We start from the raw sequence: 20,806 nt of genomic DNA on the forward strand, positions 1-20,806 counted from the left end.
CTTCAACTTGCGTCCAATACCTTAATTGTGGCCACGACGTTGACTAAGTACCTTTGAGACGACTTGTGTCTCATCGACAGAGGCACTTCCTGCTGAAGATTCAGAGTGGGATTGGGATTGTGTCTGGACTTCTTGCTGCAAGGCATCCTGTAGTTTAGAAACAAGACAATTAATACATAATATAATTAAATAATAAACATATATACAAAACTTAAAAAGTTATTTACATATGCATTATTAGCATTCATGTTCACTCATCCACATGTCAGATGATTGTGCATGTCATGGAACATATCAATAATGCTGGGCAGTTCCTTAGTCTGATGATTCATCTTTAGAAAACAAAATGTAACAAAATATCGGTTAAATATTAAAATTATTATTAAGATAACTGAAAATATTTCACATTATCTATATATTTTTATTTACCTTCTTAAATCGAGTAAAAGCATAATAGGTCGATCCATGGAGAGTTGAATACTTCTATTTTGCTATGTTGGCAGCATTTACCTTTAATTGTGCCATGACTTGTGGAGTGGTGAAAAAGTCAACCAACTTCTGTCAATTCTCGTTGTCCATGTCCTCCGGTGGATTCTTTCTAGCTATCTCGATATTATCATACTCTCCATGTTCATCGACGTGTTTTTTCTTGTGATCTTTTATATCCTTGTAACAATCCTGAAATGCTCACTCAATGTCAGTCTCTATCAGTCATCACTCAGGGAGAGCTCGAGGAAGAATGAAAAATTTCTTCAAAAAAAATTAAAGCTTGTTAGAATTTTGAAATTATAAAAATATATTACCTGTGAATAAGTTGATAAACTTACCTCAATCTTTTGCATCAATCTTATATAGTGCTCATCCGGAACACTCTGCCACGAATCATAATATAACGACACATGGTGAACAATAAGGTTACCAATAAGTCTCATGAACAATATTCCAAAATCACCAACTGTTTTGTAGGTTCCCTCATTTAGATCAAATTGTGGAAAATAAATTATCACAATGTGATAATCATAAAAAAAAATCACCATTATTTGGTAATAATTTTTTTATCACCAAATGACTAATTTTTTTAAAGTAAATTATGATATCTTATTGAATCTTATGAATAAATTATTAAATTTTATGAATATGTATTATCAAATTTAATAATTTATTATAAAATTAATTAAATATACAAATATTTAATTATAAATTTACTATTAATGATTATTATTAATTTCTACATTTTAATTTTTAAAAATAAAGTTTTATACTTGCAAAATTATTATTTTAATTTCCACATATATTATCAAATTTTATGAATACATTATAAAATTAATTAAATATACAAATATTTAATTATAAATTTATTAATTTACTTTTAATGATTATTATTAATTTCTACTTTTTAATTTTTAAAAATAACTGTTATCCCCAAAATTTCAGTTCGATGACGTGGCAATCAGAAGTGACAAGTGGCAATGCATGGTCAGTAAATGACACATTAATAGTCAATAAATGTGTTGGCTCTTCAGAGTTGTGATAAAGTGATCTGACCGATCTGATAGAATTTCTGTTCGACCGATGAAGATTTTTGTCCGACCAGTCAGGTGCTTGTCCAACCAGTCATGTGCTTGTCCGACCAGTCAGGTGCTTGTCCAACCAGACATGTATTTGGCCGACCACTCACTTGTCTTGACTGACCAGTGAGGGTTTGGCTGACCGGAGAAGTGTTTTGGCCCTCTAATTTTCCTTCTGGGTGTGATGTGGACCGACTAAACAGATCATTGCTGTGCAGGAGATCCCAGTAACAGCTTCAGCTAGAATCGGTCATACCTGCGCGGGAATCTCTCATGTTATCCCAAAGAATCGCATATTGTTGTATTTTAAATGTTATTATTAATTAAATATTGTGAGAGTAACAGAAAGGAACCGATCAAAGGGAATATTTGATGTACGATCCATGAGGGAATATTTGATATACGATCCATGCGCCTATAAATAAATGGCTCATGGCATCATTTTTGGGATCTGATCTTTTAGACTGAGAAAAACTCTCTATTTTGGAGACTTTGGGACTGTTACTTGGGGTATTCTTGGGGCATTTTCTAAGAGAGTTTAGAGAGAGAAACTATGTATTTTTCTACTTACACTTAAGAAACTCAGTTGGCTCAAGTTCATCTGATCTTAAGTGTAGGATATATATCACAACTCCAAGTGGATTAGGCTATTACCAATAAATTGGGGCTGAACCATTATAAAATTATCTGTGTCGTATTTTTCTCTTGAAGGTTCATTGTAGTTTTGATGTTTACTCGTCGTTGGCCAAAATCGTGGTCAACATTTTGGTGCTTTCATTGAGAGCCTGAAGAGAAGAAACACACGACTATCGTATCAAGATGGCGCCCAAGAATACCAGTGTGGCATCTAGAAAGTCAGGCACGTCAAAAGAGCGTGCTAGATCAGAAGGTCCTGGACCGCAGAACCCAAAGACTGAGCCTAGGATCTTTCTCGAGGAGACCACTCTAGAAGTTGAACAACTCCAGGAAGCAATAGGTGCTTTCCAAGAGGAGATGGTGCAATTCAATGCTCGGCAGAAGTCTTTCGCTAAAGAGATGGCCAAGCAGAGAGCTGTGCTAGAGTATCACAGGCGCGATATGGAGGCCAAAAGCGAAGAGCTCAGACAATGACATGAGGAAGTCGACCGGAGACATCATGAAGCAGCACTTGTTCTAGAAGAGGATACCCAATTGGCCCAAGCCAATGCTCAAGGCACGACGCGAGAAGCCTCCCAGGGAGCAAGAAATAATAATGTTGATCGGAGGACCACTAACAGAGCCAATTCTCCGGGGACCGGACAGAAGCAGGAGTAACCCCCCTGGTCGGGAAGATGATGGGGACCGATCTAGAACTGCCTCGACGCAAAGGGAGCACTCTAGAACTCCCTCCAGGAGCCACCGATTAGAAACTTCGAGATCAGGAAGTCACTGATCGGGCAGTAAGAAGACCCTACCCAGGCAGGATCATACCAGAACTCCTCGAGATAAGAGAACTTCACAGTTCAAAGATGGGCATGGTCGTGATGAGGCTGATAGTCATCACACCGACCAGTCAAAGGATAAAGAAGACAACAACCCACAAGGAGGAAAAGACTGCCTGGGACGTACCGAAAAGCCTCCACTGCACCCCGGCCAGCAGCGCAGTAGGAGATAGCAAGTCCTGCGTAGTAAGCCCTCTGAAAAATTGAAAAGTACGGTGTTCAATCGGGCAGGAGAGCATGCTTCCCAGAAGGATCCAAGGGACGTTATCACCAACAAGAGGAGGACTGTCTCGGTCGAAGGGCAAAATCTGAACCACTCTGCTAGTAAAGTAGAAATACTTGACGGCAGTGCACCAGATGGTAATGTCCGACCAGGCGGTCAAGACCTTGGAACTTCGTCAGTTGCACCAGCCATCCAAGCCCAGCTTGACGTACTAACGGCTGCAGTGCAAGGTTTGTCAAAACAACCTTCCGGGATAGATGCGATAGACCACCGAAGTGGCAGCCCATTTTGTGCCCGGATTAGAGCAGCCCAGCTGCCGGCAAAATATAAAGCACCGATTCTGCCAGTATATACAGAAAAGGCAGATCCCATCAGACATGTTGGGAAATTTGAGGATCAGATGGAATTGCTAGGAGTAAGTGACGATTATCGGTGTAGAGTTTTCCCGACTACTTTGTCAGATACCGCCCAGGAATGGTATTGGAAGTTTAAGCCAAACCCCATAACCTCTTGGGAAGCATTCAAGAAGGAGTTTTGTAGACAATTCAACACTGCCCAGAGTCCACCAGTTTATGCCAACCACTTGGCAGATATCAAACAAGGAAAAGATGAGTCTTTAAAGAATTATATACAGAGATTCATGAGAGAAGCCAATAGAGCAACTGCTGTAGGAGACGAGGGGAAGATGGTTGCAATATCCGATGGGATAACTTATCGGAGCCCTTTGTGGGATAGCATACATAGAAATCCAATTTCAACACTTCAACAATTTCTTGACCGAGCAGACAAATATATGAAATTGGATGATGCAATCGAGAAAGAGGAGAATGGCATAAACAATCCGGGCGGATCAACTAACCCTCCTAAGGATGGTGGAAAGAAACGTGGAAATAACGGGTCTGACCACCATGAGGAAAAGAAAGCAAAGTTGAGTTCAAATGAAAAGCCAACCAAGTATGAGCCTTAGTTCACTAATTACAACACTCTCTCAACCAGCCGAGCGAAAATATATCTTGCTAGTCATGAAGAGGTTCCCTACAAGAAACCTCCACCCATCAGGAAAGAGATGAGGAAGAGAGATATGAATAAGTTTTGTCGTTTCCATGGAGATTATTGTCACGACAGGAATGAATGCAATCACCTCAAGGACGAGATAGAGTTTCTTCTCCGGTCGGGCAAGTTGAGAAAGTACTGGGCAGAGACACCCCAAGGAGAAGGAGGCAGCAGCAATCCCGGGTTCAAACAACAAAGATCTCCACCCTTGCAGCCCGGACCTATGGACTTTACCTTAGACACTATATGTGGAGGTCCACACTTGGCTGAGGATAGCAACGAAGCAAGGGAGAGGTATGCTGAGCGGGAGTGCTAGGATCAGAAACCATTGGAGCGGCGAGCATCGGAGGATATATTATCACTAAATACCGCTTTCAGAGTGGTAGTTTAATTTCAAGTTGTTTAACTTGTTATTTAAATTTAGTTTATGAGCTGGTTATTTGCTGCCCAGTCAGCTATTTTTGAACAATTTTTGTTGTTTAAGATTCGTTATTAGACACGTTTTGTCCTTTTTAATTTACGAGTAATAAAAGAGACTAAGCACATCATGGTCGATACTTGCTACAAATGTGCATGTATGTTAATTATACGAACAGTGTTCAACTGGTCGGTAAAATCAGATAGTGTTCAACTGGTCGATACATTCAAGCAATGTTCAACTGCTCGAATATTTTCAATATATTCTATGTGTTTCACGAGCAATTAACTGCTCGAACAGATTCGGTCAAGTAGCAAGTGACCCAGGATCTTTCAACCCTCGATCGATTGGGGGGCACATGGGGTATGCTGGTATATAATTTAACATAGGCAATAGGAGCACGAGTAAACATATTTGTTTTTAGGATGACTTGTAAAATTTTGAAGTAAAAAAAGGTCATTAAGCTAACTTGTTTGACAAAGCTTAAGTAACTTGGAATTTTTCAAAATTTCAAGTTAGAAGCAAATATTCATGTGACAATAAATATTATGCTCATAAAATGTTAGAGCAATAAGAGTGTGAGAAAGTATACTTAGTATGGACTTATGAAATGTCTAGAATTTCAAAGTTAGAAAACTAAGTAATCATGCGAAAATATAAGGCATACATCAGAGTGACTTTACTATTCACAAAAAACTTATAACTTTTTAAGTCTAAAAAGACTTAGAATGTTTTAAGTTAACAAAGAAAAGTAAAGTATAAATGCCAACAACTCGGTTGTACGATAAAAATATCAAAGTTGCTAAGCAACAATTGTTTTCACAAGAAAAAAGAGTAAAATACTGGCCAGGTACAAAGTTTAGCTGATCAGGTGCAAAGTTTTCCTGGTCGGGAGAGCAGATACAACTTCCCTGGTCGGCTGAGCATATATCACTGGTTGAGTAGGAAACTCTGTTGTTGAGCATGACTAACAATGATGAGTTCCTGGAGTGAGCCATTTTTTACAAGCCCGAAGACTTGAGAGCATTCAGAACCGAGAGCCGAGCGGTTAGGCTCTAATGTTCGATTGGCTAGGCTCTGATCCAAGAAGATAGGCGTGCAGCCGAGCGGTTTGCGTGCGTGTCTGCACAGAATGGGTTGCGTCCGAGCGATTGGAGCTGGCATCCGAGCAGATGGTGTCATGTCCGATTGGGTAGCGCGAGTGACCGAGCGGTTGGAGGAGCACCCAAGTGGCTGGCGTGCGTGTCCGAGCGGCCTGGGGTCTGCGTCCGAACCGCCATGCACACATCCGAGCGAATGGTGGCAGGCGTAGTGTTCGAGCAGTTTGCCAGGCATCCGAGCGGATGGAAGAGCACCCGAGCGGCTGGCGTGCGTGTCCGAGCAGCCTGGGGTCTGCGTCCGAGCAGCAAGCGCGCATCCGATCAGCTGGGCCGAGCGTCCGAGGAGCTGCTGGCTGGCCATCCGAGGATCTGTGCGCATCTGAGATGCTTGCTGGCCATCCGAGGAGCTTGTCATCCAAGGAGCTGGATTGGTGTGTCCGGGAAGTACAGGCACGAATCCGAGTGGTATAAATAGCTGAGAGTGGCCAAGGTTATGACTTTGATGGGCTAAAAGGGGAACCTATTTTCTTGATTTTGAACTATGCAAACAAGATCAAAAAGTTAAATTTGAAGGGTTCAACAAACTTCAAGACAACATCAATGATTATCCTATACCCGTGAGCCCAAAAAAGCAATGGAAATAGGAAACTGATAACTGCCATTTTTATGGACAGAAAAGTTAAGTCGTGGGTTTATTACAAAAGTGAAGGTTACTGACCATATGGAAGCTTTTGGATGATCACGAAAATATTTTGCTAGAGGAAATGTTTATCATACGAGTAAATTGTTTAATAAACTTGGGGGGAAAATGTTATCCCCAAAATTTCAGTTCGATGACGTGGCAATCAGAAGTGACAAGTGGCAATGCATGGTCAGTAAATGGCATATTAATAGTCAATAAATGTGTTGGCTCTTCGGAGTTGTGATAAAGTGATCTGACCGATCTGATAGAATTTCTGTCCGACCGGTGAAGATTTTTGTCTGACCAGTCATGTGCTTGTCCGACCAGTCAGGTGCTTGTCCGACCAGACATGTGTTTGGCCGACCAATCACTTGTCTTGACCGACCAGTGAGGGTTTGGCCGACCGGAGAAGTGTTTTGGCCCTCTAGTTTTCCTTCTGGGTGTGATGTGGACCGACTAAACAGATCATTGCTGCGCAGGAGGTCCCAGTAACGACTTCAACTAGAATCGGTCATACCTGCGCGGGAATCTCTAATATTATCCCAAAGAATCGCATATTATTGTATTTTAAATGTTATTATTAATTAAATATTGTGAGAGTAACAGAAAGGACCCGATCAAAGGGAATATTTGATGTACGATCCATGAGGGAATATTTGATGTACGATCCATGAGCCTATAAATAAATGGCTCATGACATCATTTTTTGGATCTGATCTTTTAGACTGAGAAAAACTCTCTATTTTGGAGACTTTGGGACTGTTACTTGGGGTATTCTTGGGGCATTTTCTAAGAGAGTTTAGAGAGAGAAACTATGTATTTTTCTACTTACACTTAAGAAACTCAATTGGCTCAAGTTTATCTGATCTTAAGTGTAGGATATATATCACAAATCCAAGTGAATTAGGCTATTACCAATAAATTGGGGCTGAACCACTATAAAATTATCTGTGTCGTATTTTTTTCTTGGAGGTTCATTGTAGTTTTGACGTCTACTCGTCGTTGGCCAAAATCGTGGTCAACAATAACAATAGAGTTTTATACTTGTAAAATTATTATTTTAATTTCCACTTTATAATTTTATGAATATATATTATCAAATATTATGAATGTATTGTAAAGTTTCATTATATAAACAAATATTTAATTATAAATTAATTAATTATTATTATTAATTTCTTTGATAATTATCAAATTATTATTTTAATTTTCACTTTTTATTTTTTCAAAATAACAATAATGTTTTATAATTGTAAAATTATTTTATTTAATTTCCACTTTATGATTTTTTTATTAATTTTTATTAATTGCTTAAAATTAATTAAAAAATTTAATCACACTAACTTTAAGATTATTTTGTAATGTTTAATATTTCTAAATCTACTAAAATTTTGGCAGCACAATGGCTATAATCTAACATATCCCAAAATTTAAAATCGACATAAAAACTACAATACCAGTCCTATAACATATATATACTAATTATAAACATCTAATTATATCAATATAATCTAGCATACAATTTAAAAATACAATTCACATTCACATTTATATAATATATACATATTCAACTAATATCTAACATAACATTTAATTAAATTAAAATAACATATTCAACACTATATATCTAAAATAACCAATTACACAACTAACATATTAACATTTAATTGAACTAACATATTAACATATTCAATATTATCTAAAATACTCAATTACACAATTAACATAATAACATTTAATTAAATTAACATATTTAACACTGTCTAAAATGTACAAATCTAAAATGAAAAACAAAATTCAAGACTTTATAAACAAACCAATCACACACTTAAAAACATAATTTAAACATCAATCAAACACAAAAAAAAATGTAAAAACAATACCCAAGGCTCGAGGGTTATCCAAAGGCGTTTCTGGCTAAGGATGATACTCCACTACTCTAATCTAAAAAGAAAACAAAAAATACATTTCAAAAATACATTTCTATCAAATATTAAATACATAAATATATTAACAAAAAAATCATTTTAAAGGCTAAAATAGATAGAAATTGGGTTTCGATTATCTAAACTTGGAAAAAATGGGCAAGAATCGGAGTGGGGGACGTTGGAACAGCGAGGGGTGGCGCATATAGGCGGTTCATCTCTAGTTTTGCAGAGAAAAGAGAAAAAAAAGTGAAGAAGAAGGCTCGGGTTGGGGGATTTATGTCTTGATCCTATAGCGACGACATGTCATTGCTATAGGAAATATGAACGTCGTCGCAGATGAGGGCACACGCCGTTTCATTTAACCATATCATCACTATAGATAAGGGAATAGTACACGAAGAGTTCGTTTACTACGTGTCCAAGTCGTCGCTATAGGAAGTGAAATTTTGACAACTTCTTTGGCGATCAACTTTCCCTTCGTTTTTTTTTGGACCCTATAGCGATGACAAGACTAAATTTTTAACTAACCAGTCGATATAATGGGGATCTATAGCGACGACATAGGAAGTGAAATTTTGACAACTTTTTTGGCAGTCAACTTTCCCTCCGTTTTTTGGGTCCCTATACAGCAATGACTTATCGTCACTATAGACTAAAGTTTTAACTGACCAGTTGATAAAATGAGGATCTATAGCGACGACATGGGTAGTGAAATTTGGCAACAAACTTTTGGTGGTCCAGTTTCCCTCCATTATTTTTGGGACCTTATAGCGACGACATAGACTAAATTTTTCCCTCACTTTTCTCTACGAGAACGCTACAGCGACGACGTTGTCGCCATAGAGTCATTCCCTGTCTCGTGTTCTCTCCAAATTCCAGGAGCCCTACAGCGACGACATGTCATCGCTGTAGCTAATTTATTTCAATATATTTTTAAAAAAAATCGTGGAATTTGACTACATGCAGCGACGACTTTAGCGTCGTCACAATAGATGTTGTCTCTGTAGAGTCATTTTCTTGTAGTGGCAGTCCAATTTATGTGGTGTTGTGAATCGTCTATTTTAGATAGTATGATGTTTTGTTAACTCTGCCACGTTTGACTCTTATTGTTGTGTTCCCTATGTGTGAATTCTTACTACAACAATTAATGTTAGTTGCGGCGTAGCTATTAGCGGCGGGTACAGTCCGCCGCTATTATACAGGGTATTAGCGGCGGACTAGGGGGTCCACCGCTAATTAGGTGTGGTTATTTAAAAATATATAATAATATATATTAGCGGTGGACTTCCCATTATTAGCGATGGGTAGTCCGCTACTAATACAACAGAGGAAAATGCCCGGGAAACAAACAGTTTATTTTTTGAAGTGTTATTAGCGGCGGATAATCACCTTTTTTTAGAGGCGGATATCCGCCGCTAATAGTATTAGCGACGGAGTATCTCATTTATTAGTGACGGGCTATAGTAGTAGCGGCGGTACCCCGCCGCTAATGATTATGTAGAGGTTACATATTGCACCACACCTCTCTTCTTTGCATCTGTTCTCTTCTCCTGCCTTCTCCGTTTCTCTTGCCTTCGCACAACTTCTCCCCACCGCACCGAGCAGGTACCAGATCTCTCTCACTTTTCAACTCCATTTCTCTTTCTCTATTCCGCCTCTTAAACTCTATTCTAACAATCTATTTCGTTGCAGACCAAGAAGGCGTTTCTTAAGCAACCCAAGGTATTTCTAAGGTATATTGTAGAACAAAAACAAACCTTTGTCGTCTATATTTATGTATTCAAGTTTGTACATTTATATTTTAGTTTTTCAGGGCCGGGTGTACCTACTTCAATGTATACATATATATATGCATTGAATAAAAGTGTACATATATTTATATTCATTGTCTTGTATATATATGTGTGGTTCATACTATATAGCTATAGTATTCTTTTCAGGGACTTATTTGAGGACTTATTTGTAAACAAAGTAAATCATATTTATGCAGGGAACTGCTCTGCATTTGAGTCTCTTTATGGTGCTTGTGAGGCAATGTTCAAGTCTGACTTTTGTTTTCTTTTTCTTGAAATTTTGATGTGGCTGTTTGTATTTGTTTTTACATTGTTTCATAAATATTAGAAATGCTAACAATGCTACTTGTTTGTTTTGAGTCAAATTTTGGTTACTCCCTGGTTATACTGAAATTTTCTGAGGGTTTGGAGTTTTATCTGTCACACTTTGAAAGTTTTTTTTTTTTATTGCAAACATACTGTTATGAAAAAAATCATATTTCTCGTAGGTTCTGTTAGGTGTTAGATATTCAAAGGTAGACATCAGAAGGTTCTTGAGCAATTGTTTGGATTTAGTTTTCTCTCTTGGATTAGTTCTTTTTTTTCTCCTGTATGTACATCTAATGGAGTTAGCACAAGGGTTGGGTTTGTATATAATTGTGTATTTGTATATATGGCTGTGTGATTTTGTTCTCTCTGCTTTTAGTGGAATGAATCGACTAATTTTTTTATGGATCAAGAAGTGTTTATTTATGCTCAGTTATACTATATTTTAGTGGGTTTATTTTAATTTTTTTTTTCCATAATTCAATATGCAGATATTGTTTTTGGTAGTTTACTGCCGAAGTGTAGAGCTACTCTAGATTTCCTAGCCCTAAATCCTGTCTTGATATTCAAGTATGAGAAAACTTTGGTAGATTTTATAGTATGGTTAGAAAGTTGTAGATTTTATGATTTGATTAAGTTTTTTTTTAATCAATTGAATTGGTGGTTTTTTATTTATTAGTTTATAATTAAAAAAATATATTAGTATGTTGCTTTATGTTTTTTGTGAAATTTAATTAAGTAAAATAGTTTTTTTTTTGTTATATGTTATGTCAACATAATGAGAATTGTAATGTATATTATATAATTTAGTTAATTAGTATTATTATAATTAATTGAAAATTATTAAAAAATTAATTAGTAGTTAATTAGAAGTTAATTTATTTTATATGTCTCGGTATGCTTGTGATTGATGGTTATTGAATACAACCATCAATTACAGGGATATTGACACAGAAATAATAAGTTTAAAATATTATTAATAAAATAATGAATGATAAAGATTAATAAAATTTATCTAATTATTTAAAAAAATAAATTAGCCTTAAAGTCAAATAATAATTAATTTGTAAAATTATTATTATTATTACAAAGTAAAAAATTATGAATAAATAATAATTTATTTTTAATTATTTTTTATTAATTTAATTAATTAAATAATAAAAAATAATTAAATAGGTATAAATTACATAAATATAGAAATTGATAATTATATATCATAAAAGTATAAAAAATTAAGAATAAATAATTATATAAATAATAATTTATTTTTTGATTAATTTTTAATAATTTAATGAAGTAAATAATAAAAGTTTGATATAATATTATCTAAATAAATAATTTAATTTAATTTGTTTATTGAATAATATTGTTTAATATAAATTACATGAATATAAAAATTGGTAATTATATTTAATAAAATTTTAAAAAATTATGAATAAATAATAATTTATTTTTAATTATTTTTTATTAATTTAATTAATTAAATAATAAAAGTTTGATATAATATTATATAATTTAATTTGTTTATTGAATAATATTATCTAATATTAAATAGTTATAAATTACATGAATATAGAAATTGATAATAATATTTAGTAAAAGTATAAAAAATTAAGAATAAATAATTATATAAATAATAATTTAATTTTTGATTAATTTTTAATAATTGAATTAATTACATTATAAAAGTTTCATATATTATTATTTAATTAAATAATTTAATTTAATTTGTTTAATGAATAACATTGTTAAATATAAATTACATGAATATAAAAATTGATAATTATATTTAATAAAATTTAAAAAAATTATGAATAAATAATAATTTATTTTTAATTAATTTTTATTAATTTAATTAATTAAATAATATCTAATTAAATTTGTTTATTGAATAACATTATCTAATATTAAATAGTTATAAATTACATGAATATAGAAATTGATAATTATGTTTAATAAAAGTCTAAAAAATTATGAATAAATAATTATATAAATAATAATTTATTTTTTGATTAATTTTTAATAATTTAATAATTTCTAATAATTTAATTTTTAATATAGAAATTGATAATTATATTTAAAAATTATGAATAAATAATAAATTAGTCTAGGAAAAAAAATTAATTTGTTTATAAATAACATTATCTAATAAAACATCATAAAATAGCATAAGATATTATAATATTGCATAAGATTTCAAAAATGATAACAAATCTCCTTTGTTATCCATTTCTATTCACATTACTAAAACTCACACTCTTATAACACTTTAGATGGCGATTGACAAGACTTGGACAACATTGAGAAATCTTGGTTGTCAAGAATATTGGAATGGTCTGCAAGCTTTTTTGAGGATGGCGTCGGAACATGTAGATTCTGATGGAAGAATTAGGTGCCCGTGCGTGAGATGCAATAATAATATATTTGAATCTTTAGATGTAGTTCGGGCACACGTATTCGATATGGGTTTTCTTCAAGCTTATGATAAGTGGATTTTTCATGGTGAGGTGGAAGAAATTGTTGCTGATGAGGTGGTTGATGAGAATGAAGACGATGAGATGATTCACGTTGTGGAAGACTTCCTTTTACCGACAACTGAGGAAGTAGAAAGGGATCCCCGTGGGAGTCAGTATTATGACGAGTTATTTGAGGAGATTGAAGCGGAGTTGTATCCTGGATGTGATTGGATTTCATCCCTGAACTTTTTAGCAAAGTTATTGCATCTAAAAGTTAGAGGGAAGATGCCTAACAACATATTTGATGAATTGCTGAAGTTGTTAAAGCTTGCATTTCCTAAGGAAAACAAAATCCCCGGATCGTACTACGAGGCGAAAAAGAGATTGAAAAAATTAGGGTTGGGATACGAGTCCATTCATGTGTGTCAGTATGATTGCTGCTTATTTTACAATGGGCATGCATCTAAAGAGACATGTCCAGTATGCGGAAGTAGTAGATGGATTACTTCCGAAATGACGAAAGGAAAAAAAGTGCCACACAAGGTGATGCGTTACTTTCCGTTGACCCCTTGGTTGAAAAGATTATACAGTTCAAGGATTACAGCAAAACACATGATATGGCATCACTCTGGGAAATCAAAAGATGAAGGGGTGATGCGACACCCGGTGGACGGCTCTGCGTGGAAGGACTTTGATGCCAAGCATCCTGATTTTTCAAGGGATCCCAGAAATGTTCGTCTGGGCTTAGCTGCTGATGGATTTAATCCATTTGGCAACATGAACCTTGCATACAACATGTGGCCTGTGGTGTTGGCAAACTATAATCTGCCACCTTGGTTGTGCATGAAAGACAATTATTTCATGTTGACCCTCCTTATTCCTGGGCCAAAATCACCCGGTAAGGACATGGATGTATTTCTGAGACCATTGGTGGATGAGTTGAAGGATTTGTGGGTTAACGGAGTTGATACAAGAGATAGTACGACCAACAGGATGTTCAAGATGCGGGCAGCCCTTTTGTGGACAGTGAACGATTTTCCAGCTCGCAGTAGTTTGTCTGGATGGAGTGGTCAGGGTTACAAAGCTTGTCCTACGTGTAATGAGGACACAACTTCCATCCGAGTGATCGGTAAGACATCTTACGTTGGTCACAGAAGATTCTTGCCAAGTACTCATCGAATGAGAAGAGACAAAGAGTTCGATGGAGAAGTTGAGAGAAGACGTCCTCCAAGATGGTTTACTTTTGAGGATATACTAGAACAAGTTAATGCTCTTGCAGCGCAATTTCCAGGAAAACATGTCCAGTTTGGGGGTGTGAAACGTAAAAGAGGAGTAGATGAAGGTAATTGGAGGAAAAAAAGTATTTTTTACGAGCTTGAGTATTGGTGTACAAACAAATTAAAACACAATATAGATGTCATGCATGTTGAGAAGAATGTGTGTGATAGTCTCCTTGGCACCATCTTAGACAATGATAAATCTAAGGACACCACTAATGCCAGACATGATTTGAAAAAGATGGGTGTGAGAGAATCATTGTGGATTTATGAAGATGAGAATGGGAAGCTGATGAAGCCGCATGCTCCTTATGTGTTAACTCCGACGCAGAGGCAACAATTTTGTCAGTTTATAAAAGGAGTTAGATTTCCAGATGGCTTTTGTTCAAATTTGAAGAAGAAAGTGTCCGAGAATGATACAAATATTCTTGCGTTGAAGTCACACGATTGTCATGTGATAATGCAACGATTACTTTCTCTCGATGTTCACAAGTTTCTTCCAAAATCTATATCGACCACTATTGCAGAATTGTGCAATTTCTTCAGGCAAATATGTTCGAGGACTTTAAATGTTAAAGATATGGAGGAAGCACAAAATGATCTTATTCAGATATTGTGCAAGATGGAGTTGATTTTTCCTCCAGCTTTTTTTGACATAATGATTCATTTGGTATTACATTTGCCAGAAGAAGCAATATTGGGTGGCCCGGTATTTATGAGGTGGGTGTATCCTTTTGAAAGGTACATGAAAAAATTAAAGAATTATGTGGGAAATAAAGCTCGCCCTGAAGGGTCGATCGCCGAAGGCTATGTTACAGATGAGGCTTTGACCTTTTGTTCAATGTATTTCAAAGACATTGAAACAAGATTTAACCGTCTTGATCGAAATGAAGATGCAACTTATATCCTACGAAATCTTGCAGTTTTCCAATCTCAATGTCGTCCACTCACAAAGGGAACTTTGAAGACTCTCGATCATAATACTCGTGAAATAGCTGAGTGGTTCATACTTGAGAATTCTCCTGAAATTGAGCCTTATTTAGAGTAAGTTTATTTTCTTATAAATTAGAACATGTGTGGTTATTATCAGTTTTTTGTTATCAAGAATCGTAACACTATTCTAATTAACAGTGAATACCTACAAGAGATTAAACAAAAATACCTAGATGGTGATCATGATCGTTTGCATAGGAAAAATTTTCGTTCATTGTTTCATAAAAAGGTAGCTTTGAACTTTGAACAGTGATTTTATTAATGATATATTTTGTGAATCTAATATCATTTTATGTATTTAGATATATGACTTGCACAAGCTTGGGTCTTTGGAAAATGGTGATGAACTGTTAGCTTTAGCATCTGGGCCAGATCATTTGTCAACCTTTTACCAAGGTTTTATAGTCAATGGTGTTCGATTTATTGCACACGATCGAGACAAAAAGTGCACCACACAGAATAGTGGAGTGCCTGTTGCTGGAACAGAAGGTTTTAATTATTACGGCATGCTTGAAGAAGTAGTGATACTTTCTTTCACTGGTGCATATTCAGTGGCATTATTTCGGTGCAAATGGTTTAATACAAATCTAAGAATGAAGAAAACAGTCATTGAAAATAATATCACCAGTATAAACGTCAATGGTGAATGGTACAAAGATGAGCCGTACATACTTGCTACTCAAGCTAAGCAAGTTTTTTTATCTCGATGATTTACTTAGAGGTCGTGATTGGAAAGTTGTAGAAGATGTGAATCATCGACAGATTTGGGACATCAAGGACAATTCTGACGAGGTTAATGATGTTATTGATGTTGTACATGAAACAAGTTCATCAAATTTTGTGTTGACTGTGGACCTTGGAGAGTTAATTATGCAATCTGATCAACCTGCTGCATATGTTGGAGCTAATGAAGATGGTGACGACGAAACTGATATGTCAGAACATGAGGACGTTGCAGATGCAGAAGATGAATTGGTTGTTGAGCTATGTGAAGATGAAAATGTGTCTCCGATTACTGATGGAAATGATAGTGATTACTCTGTTTAGTTTTTTCTATTTGTGTAACAGAACTATGTATTTAAATATAATGAAGTTTTTTTTGTAATTATAATATAAGATATTTGAGCTTTGTGAAGATGAAAATGTATCTCCGATTACTGATGGAAATGATAGTGATTACTCTATTTAGTTTTTTCTATTTGTGTAACAGAACTATATATTTAAATATAATGAAGTTTTTTTTGTAATTATTATTATTATTAATTCAATGTGATATACTTCTATTTTAATGCTAATTACTAACTAATAAATTTTAAACTGAAGTATAATGTCAGCTGATATAGCTACTTATCACGGCGGAGATGGTGGGGGTCAAGACCCGCCAGATCCTTCTAGGGTACCATCATCTTGCGAGTCAGGTTAAATATTACATATCAAAATTATTTTTAGAAATTATATTGTTAGGTAAATATAACATCAATACTAATAGTGATTATTGTTAATAAATTTAAAAGCCCCGCCGACGAGAAGAAAAGGCCGTGGCCCTGCTAGTAATAATGTTCTTGAAGAACGAAGGAAAAAAGCTGGGAAACCATTGGATCTAGAGCTTGATCCTGTGACCAACAAAGTGCTTGGGCAGGAGGATCAAGCTTTTATTCACATGTTGGGCACTCTAGTTTCCATTTTGTGTCCGGGTCATTATTTGGATTTTGCTGATGTACCTCAACAGCTTAAGGATCAAGTGCTTGATCGTATGAGGGTAAAAAAATTACAAATCTTGTACTTTTCATTATTTAATTCCATTATTTACAAAGTTATCTAATATTTTTTTTCTTAATGCAATATTACTATAATATAGGCGGTCATCCACAACGTGAGTCAGTTCTGGCAACTCTCAACAAGGAGATGGGGGAAAGATATCGCGAGAGAAAGAACTATAGACATAGACACTTCAAAAATCATTATGCTGGACCAGAAGATTTGGAGAATGTCCTCTCTAAGCCACCTGACCATTGCACTAAGGAGGCTTGGCAGCTTATTTGTGAAATGTTTTTGAGCGAAAGAATTTTGGCTCGTTCCACTAAAAATCAAGCAAATAGAAGACAAATGAAGGATGTAACAACACAAGGCACAAATTCGTTGGCAGCTAAGCGTCACCAATATGTAAGTGAAGATGTTAATTTAATTTTATAAAATAACACATTCTGAAACATTTTGTTTACATTTGTATAGGAGAACCCGGGTGCGCATGTTGTTGATACTTGGAGGGATGCTCATATGAGAAAATCGACAAAACCTTTTGTCAATGAGGCAACTCAACAAGATTATGTAAGTGAATAGTATTGTTTTCTTATTTCTAATGTTTATAATGTTTCTAATTTTTGTTTATAATGTTATCTTTATACAGGAAAAAATGGCGGCAGAGGTTCAGAGGACACAGCTTGAGAGGCAAAGTCAACAGCAGAGTGAGGCATCTCTAAATGTATCTGGCGTTGATTCGTCCCCGGTTGATCAATACGAGATACTAAGTAAAGTACTCGGGGAAAGATGTGACTACCAAAGAGGAGTGGGTTATAGGGCGAAAGGGAAGGCAAAAAAGACATCCTCTAGCTCTACAGATCAAAGTCAGTCCCAAGCAAATACTGCTGCTACGCCTAATGAAGATATGAGAGTTATGGCTTTGATGATGAAGGCAATTCGTGAGACGTTTGAGACTTCGACAACTGTGCATTCCAGTAAACTGTATGATCCAATGTTTGACAGTTTTCTGCAGAGGCATTTGCCACCACAATCCGAAGGTGGTTCGTCTTCTCAGAGTAACACTGCCAATCCTGACCTTCATACACCGCCACAACAGCAGCACCAGCCTCCTTCACAGCAGCAGTATCAACCTCCTTCACAGCAGTATCAGCCTCCTTCACAGCAGCAGTTCCAGCCTCCTTCACAGTATCCGCCACAGCAGCTGTACCAGCCTCACCCAATGTATCTGCCACATGTGTCGTCGCAACAACCTCCTCAGTATCAAAACCAATACACTTTTGGACCCTCTTCCCAGTCTCCTCCACTATATTTTAGTTTTACCGATTTTCTAGGAGGATCGATGCAGCCTCCGCCACCTAATGTTAGATATTGGGAGGTTGGAGGCGGGTCGCAGCCACAGCCACAGCCTCGAGATCTGTTTGGGGACCTCACGCTCGGACGATCATCACAACCACCTTATATTCCTTCACCGCCACCGCCACCGTCACAGCCGTCATCCTCACAGCCAAACCAAAATGTTGAAGATGAGGACAATTTCAATATTAATCTTAATGACTTTATTTAGTTACTAGTTTATATATTTGGACTAAATTAATACTTTATTTATTTTTAATGACAATAGTGATATTTACTAGGTTGATAAATATTAAAACTATTTATATTAATTTTAATGTTAGTTATGTTTAAATTAATTAAATGTTTATTTTTGTTAAATTATATTATAAATTATTTTTAAAAATAATTAAATTTAATAAATATTAATTTATTTAAAATTTTATTTAAAAAAACTTATAAAAACAATATTAGCGGCGGACCCCGCGGCTAATAATAATGCCTCGGACATAGCTATTAGCGGCGGGCTCCACCGCTAATGTCCGCCGCTAATAAATGATTATTAGCGGCGGGTGTGTCAGTCCGCCGCTAATAATCATTATTAGCGACAAAGTTTTAGGCGCGGTGTATTAGCGGCAGATTGGTACCTTATTAGCGGCGGAGTCCCCCGCTGCTAATACTTGAAATTCTTGTAGTGTCTAGTGGTTCAATACTATGATAAAGTTAGGTTTCGAGATGCTTAAAGCTTCAAGATGAGATTGCGTCTTTTTTTCGCAGATTGAGATTATCGGATGTATTACCCTGTTGGCTAAAAGGGTTTTGCATCTCAATCAATGAATTTCTCTCTTTTTTTTTAAGAAAATAAAATAAAGAATTACTTAAATAATAAAATACTTAGTTGGTTTTAGAACAAATAAGGTACAAAAATAGTATATTCTCTTTTAAAAAAATATATAAAAACAAAATCAACATAAATAAACTCAACTTACACATAGAATACAACAAAATAATCACCATAAAAGTAAGTTATAATAACAAAGATGTTCACCTAAACAAATATAGAATAAAGACATCTTAGCAAAAAGAAATATATAGAATAAAGACAAAAAAATGTTGATTATTATTAAATGTATAACTTTAAAGATAAATTAATAATCTTTATTATCAAATACAAAAGAAACCAAACAAACAATAACCATTTTATTTTTCTATATAATATATCTACTTTTACTTTTCTATTGCACGTTCAAATTCAAAATCTTGGTCTTCTTATTTTTATTTTTAATGTTTTAATTATTTAATTTGCGAACCTATCCACATGTGATCAAGTATTTACTATTCTTCTTAGTATATAGAATGTCCACCCACCTGTGTTTAATATATATTACAAATCCCACTGAAGTCAATTTCTTTGGCTGTTAATGTGGGAATGATTGCTCGAAATATATGACAGTACTGGAAAGTAGAAACTTGCAGAAATTTTGATCTCAGATGCTTCTGCTAGCTGCTACGAGTTCGATTAAAAAATATATTCTGTTTTTATTTTGACTCTAAAGACTAAATGAGGATTAAGGACTAGTCAATTGCATAAAAATGGTATATATATTATTATTATTATTTAGAATTAAACAAATAGGGTGATAATAGTATTACTTTTTTTCTTTGGTTATGTAATTTTCTCAATTGAAATGGTATAAAAAATACAGAGATAATGAGTGAATGAACGATGCTAGCCCTACTATGACCTGGATAAAAATATAAATATTTAAGAATTTTGATCATATTTTATTTTATTGGTTAATGGAAAAAAAATTTAGTTCATTCAATTTCAAAACGACCTTTGGAGCTCTCCAAAAGCTACCTCATCACCTTCAACAACTACTGGTTTTTTCAACGCTATTAGGCTATTCCTTTCTTTCTCAGTTTCTCTCTCATATTTTCAAGAATAAGATTCTTGTCGTTAATCTTCAAAAAAAAAAAAAGGAAGGTGTGAAGTAGTGGTGGATCTGAGAAAAAAATATGGTTATTATGCAATTGAGAAGTAGTAGTATCTATACAAACCCAACTCACCATGGTATTCATAAAGGTCTTTCACCACCAACAATATCATACTCTTCACTGTCACTGTTCAAGAGAACCACTACTTCTTCTCTTGGCCAAAACGATGTGGTTAGAGACCTAATAACGTCAACAAGAAGAAGAAGAAAACGACAATATGGGATTGTGGCCTCAACCAACGTTGGAGCTGCTCCTCTTTGGGATAGTTGGAAGCCTGAGAAGGCTTCTTCTTCTCCTTCTCTTAGTGACATCCTTTGGCCCTCCGCAGGTAATTATAATAATAATAAAAAAAAGTTGAATTATTATTCATATTAATATTATTTTCAATGTAATGAAGATTGGTAGATGTTGGAATTGAATGTGAAGAAAATTAGGTGTAAGAGCACGACGAGTGTGTT

The 20,806-nt window shown here is 35.0% G+C and overlaps 1 protein-coding gene across 1 annotated transcript in view; it reads left to right on the forward strand.

Moving 5' to 3' along the window:
• Positions 1–20,168: 20,168 nt before the first annotated feature.
• LOC133830464 (uncharacterized) overlaps positions 20,169–20,806 on the forward strand; it is a 4,092-nt gene continuing 3,454 nt past the window's right edge. Inside the window, exon 1 of the mRNA XM_062260442.1 lies at positions 20,169–20,676. Coding sequence (XP_062116426.1) covers positions 20,370–20,676 — 307 coding nt within the window. The 5' untranslated portion in view covers positions 20,169–20,369. The remainder of the gene's footprint in view (positions 20,677–20,806) is intronic.

Source organism: Humulus lupulus, chromosome 4, assembly GCF_963169125.1.
Source record: "Humulus lupulus chromosome 4, drHumLupu1.1, whole genome shotgun sequence".
Lineage (NCBI taxonomy): Eukaryota > Viridiplantae > Streptophyta > Magnoliopsida > Rosales > Cannabaceae > Humulus > Humulus lupulus.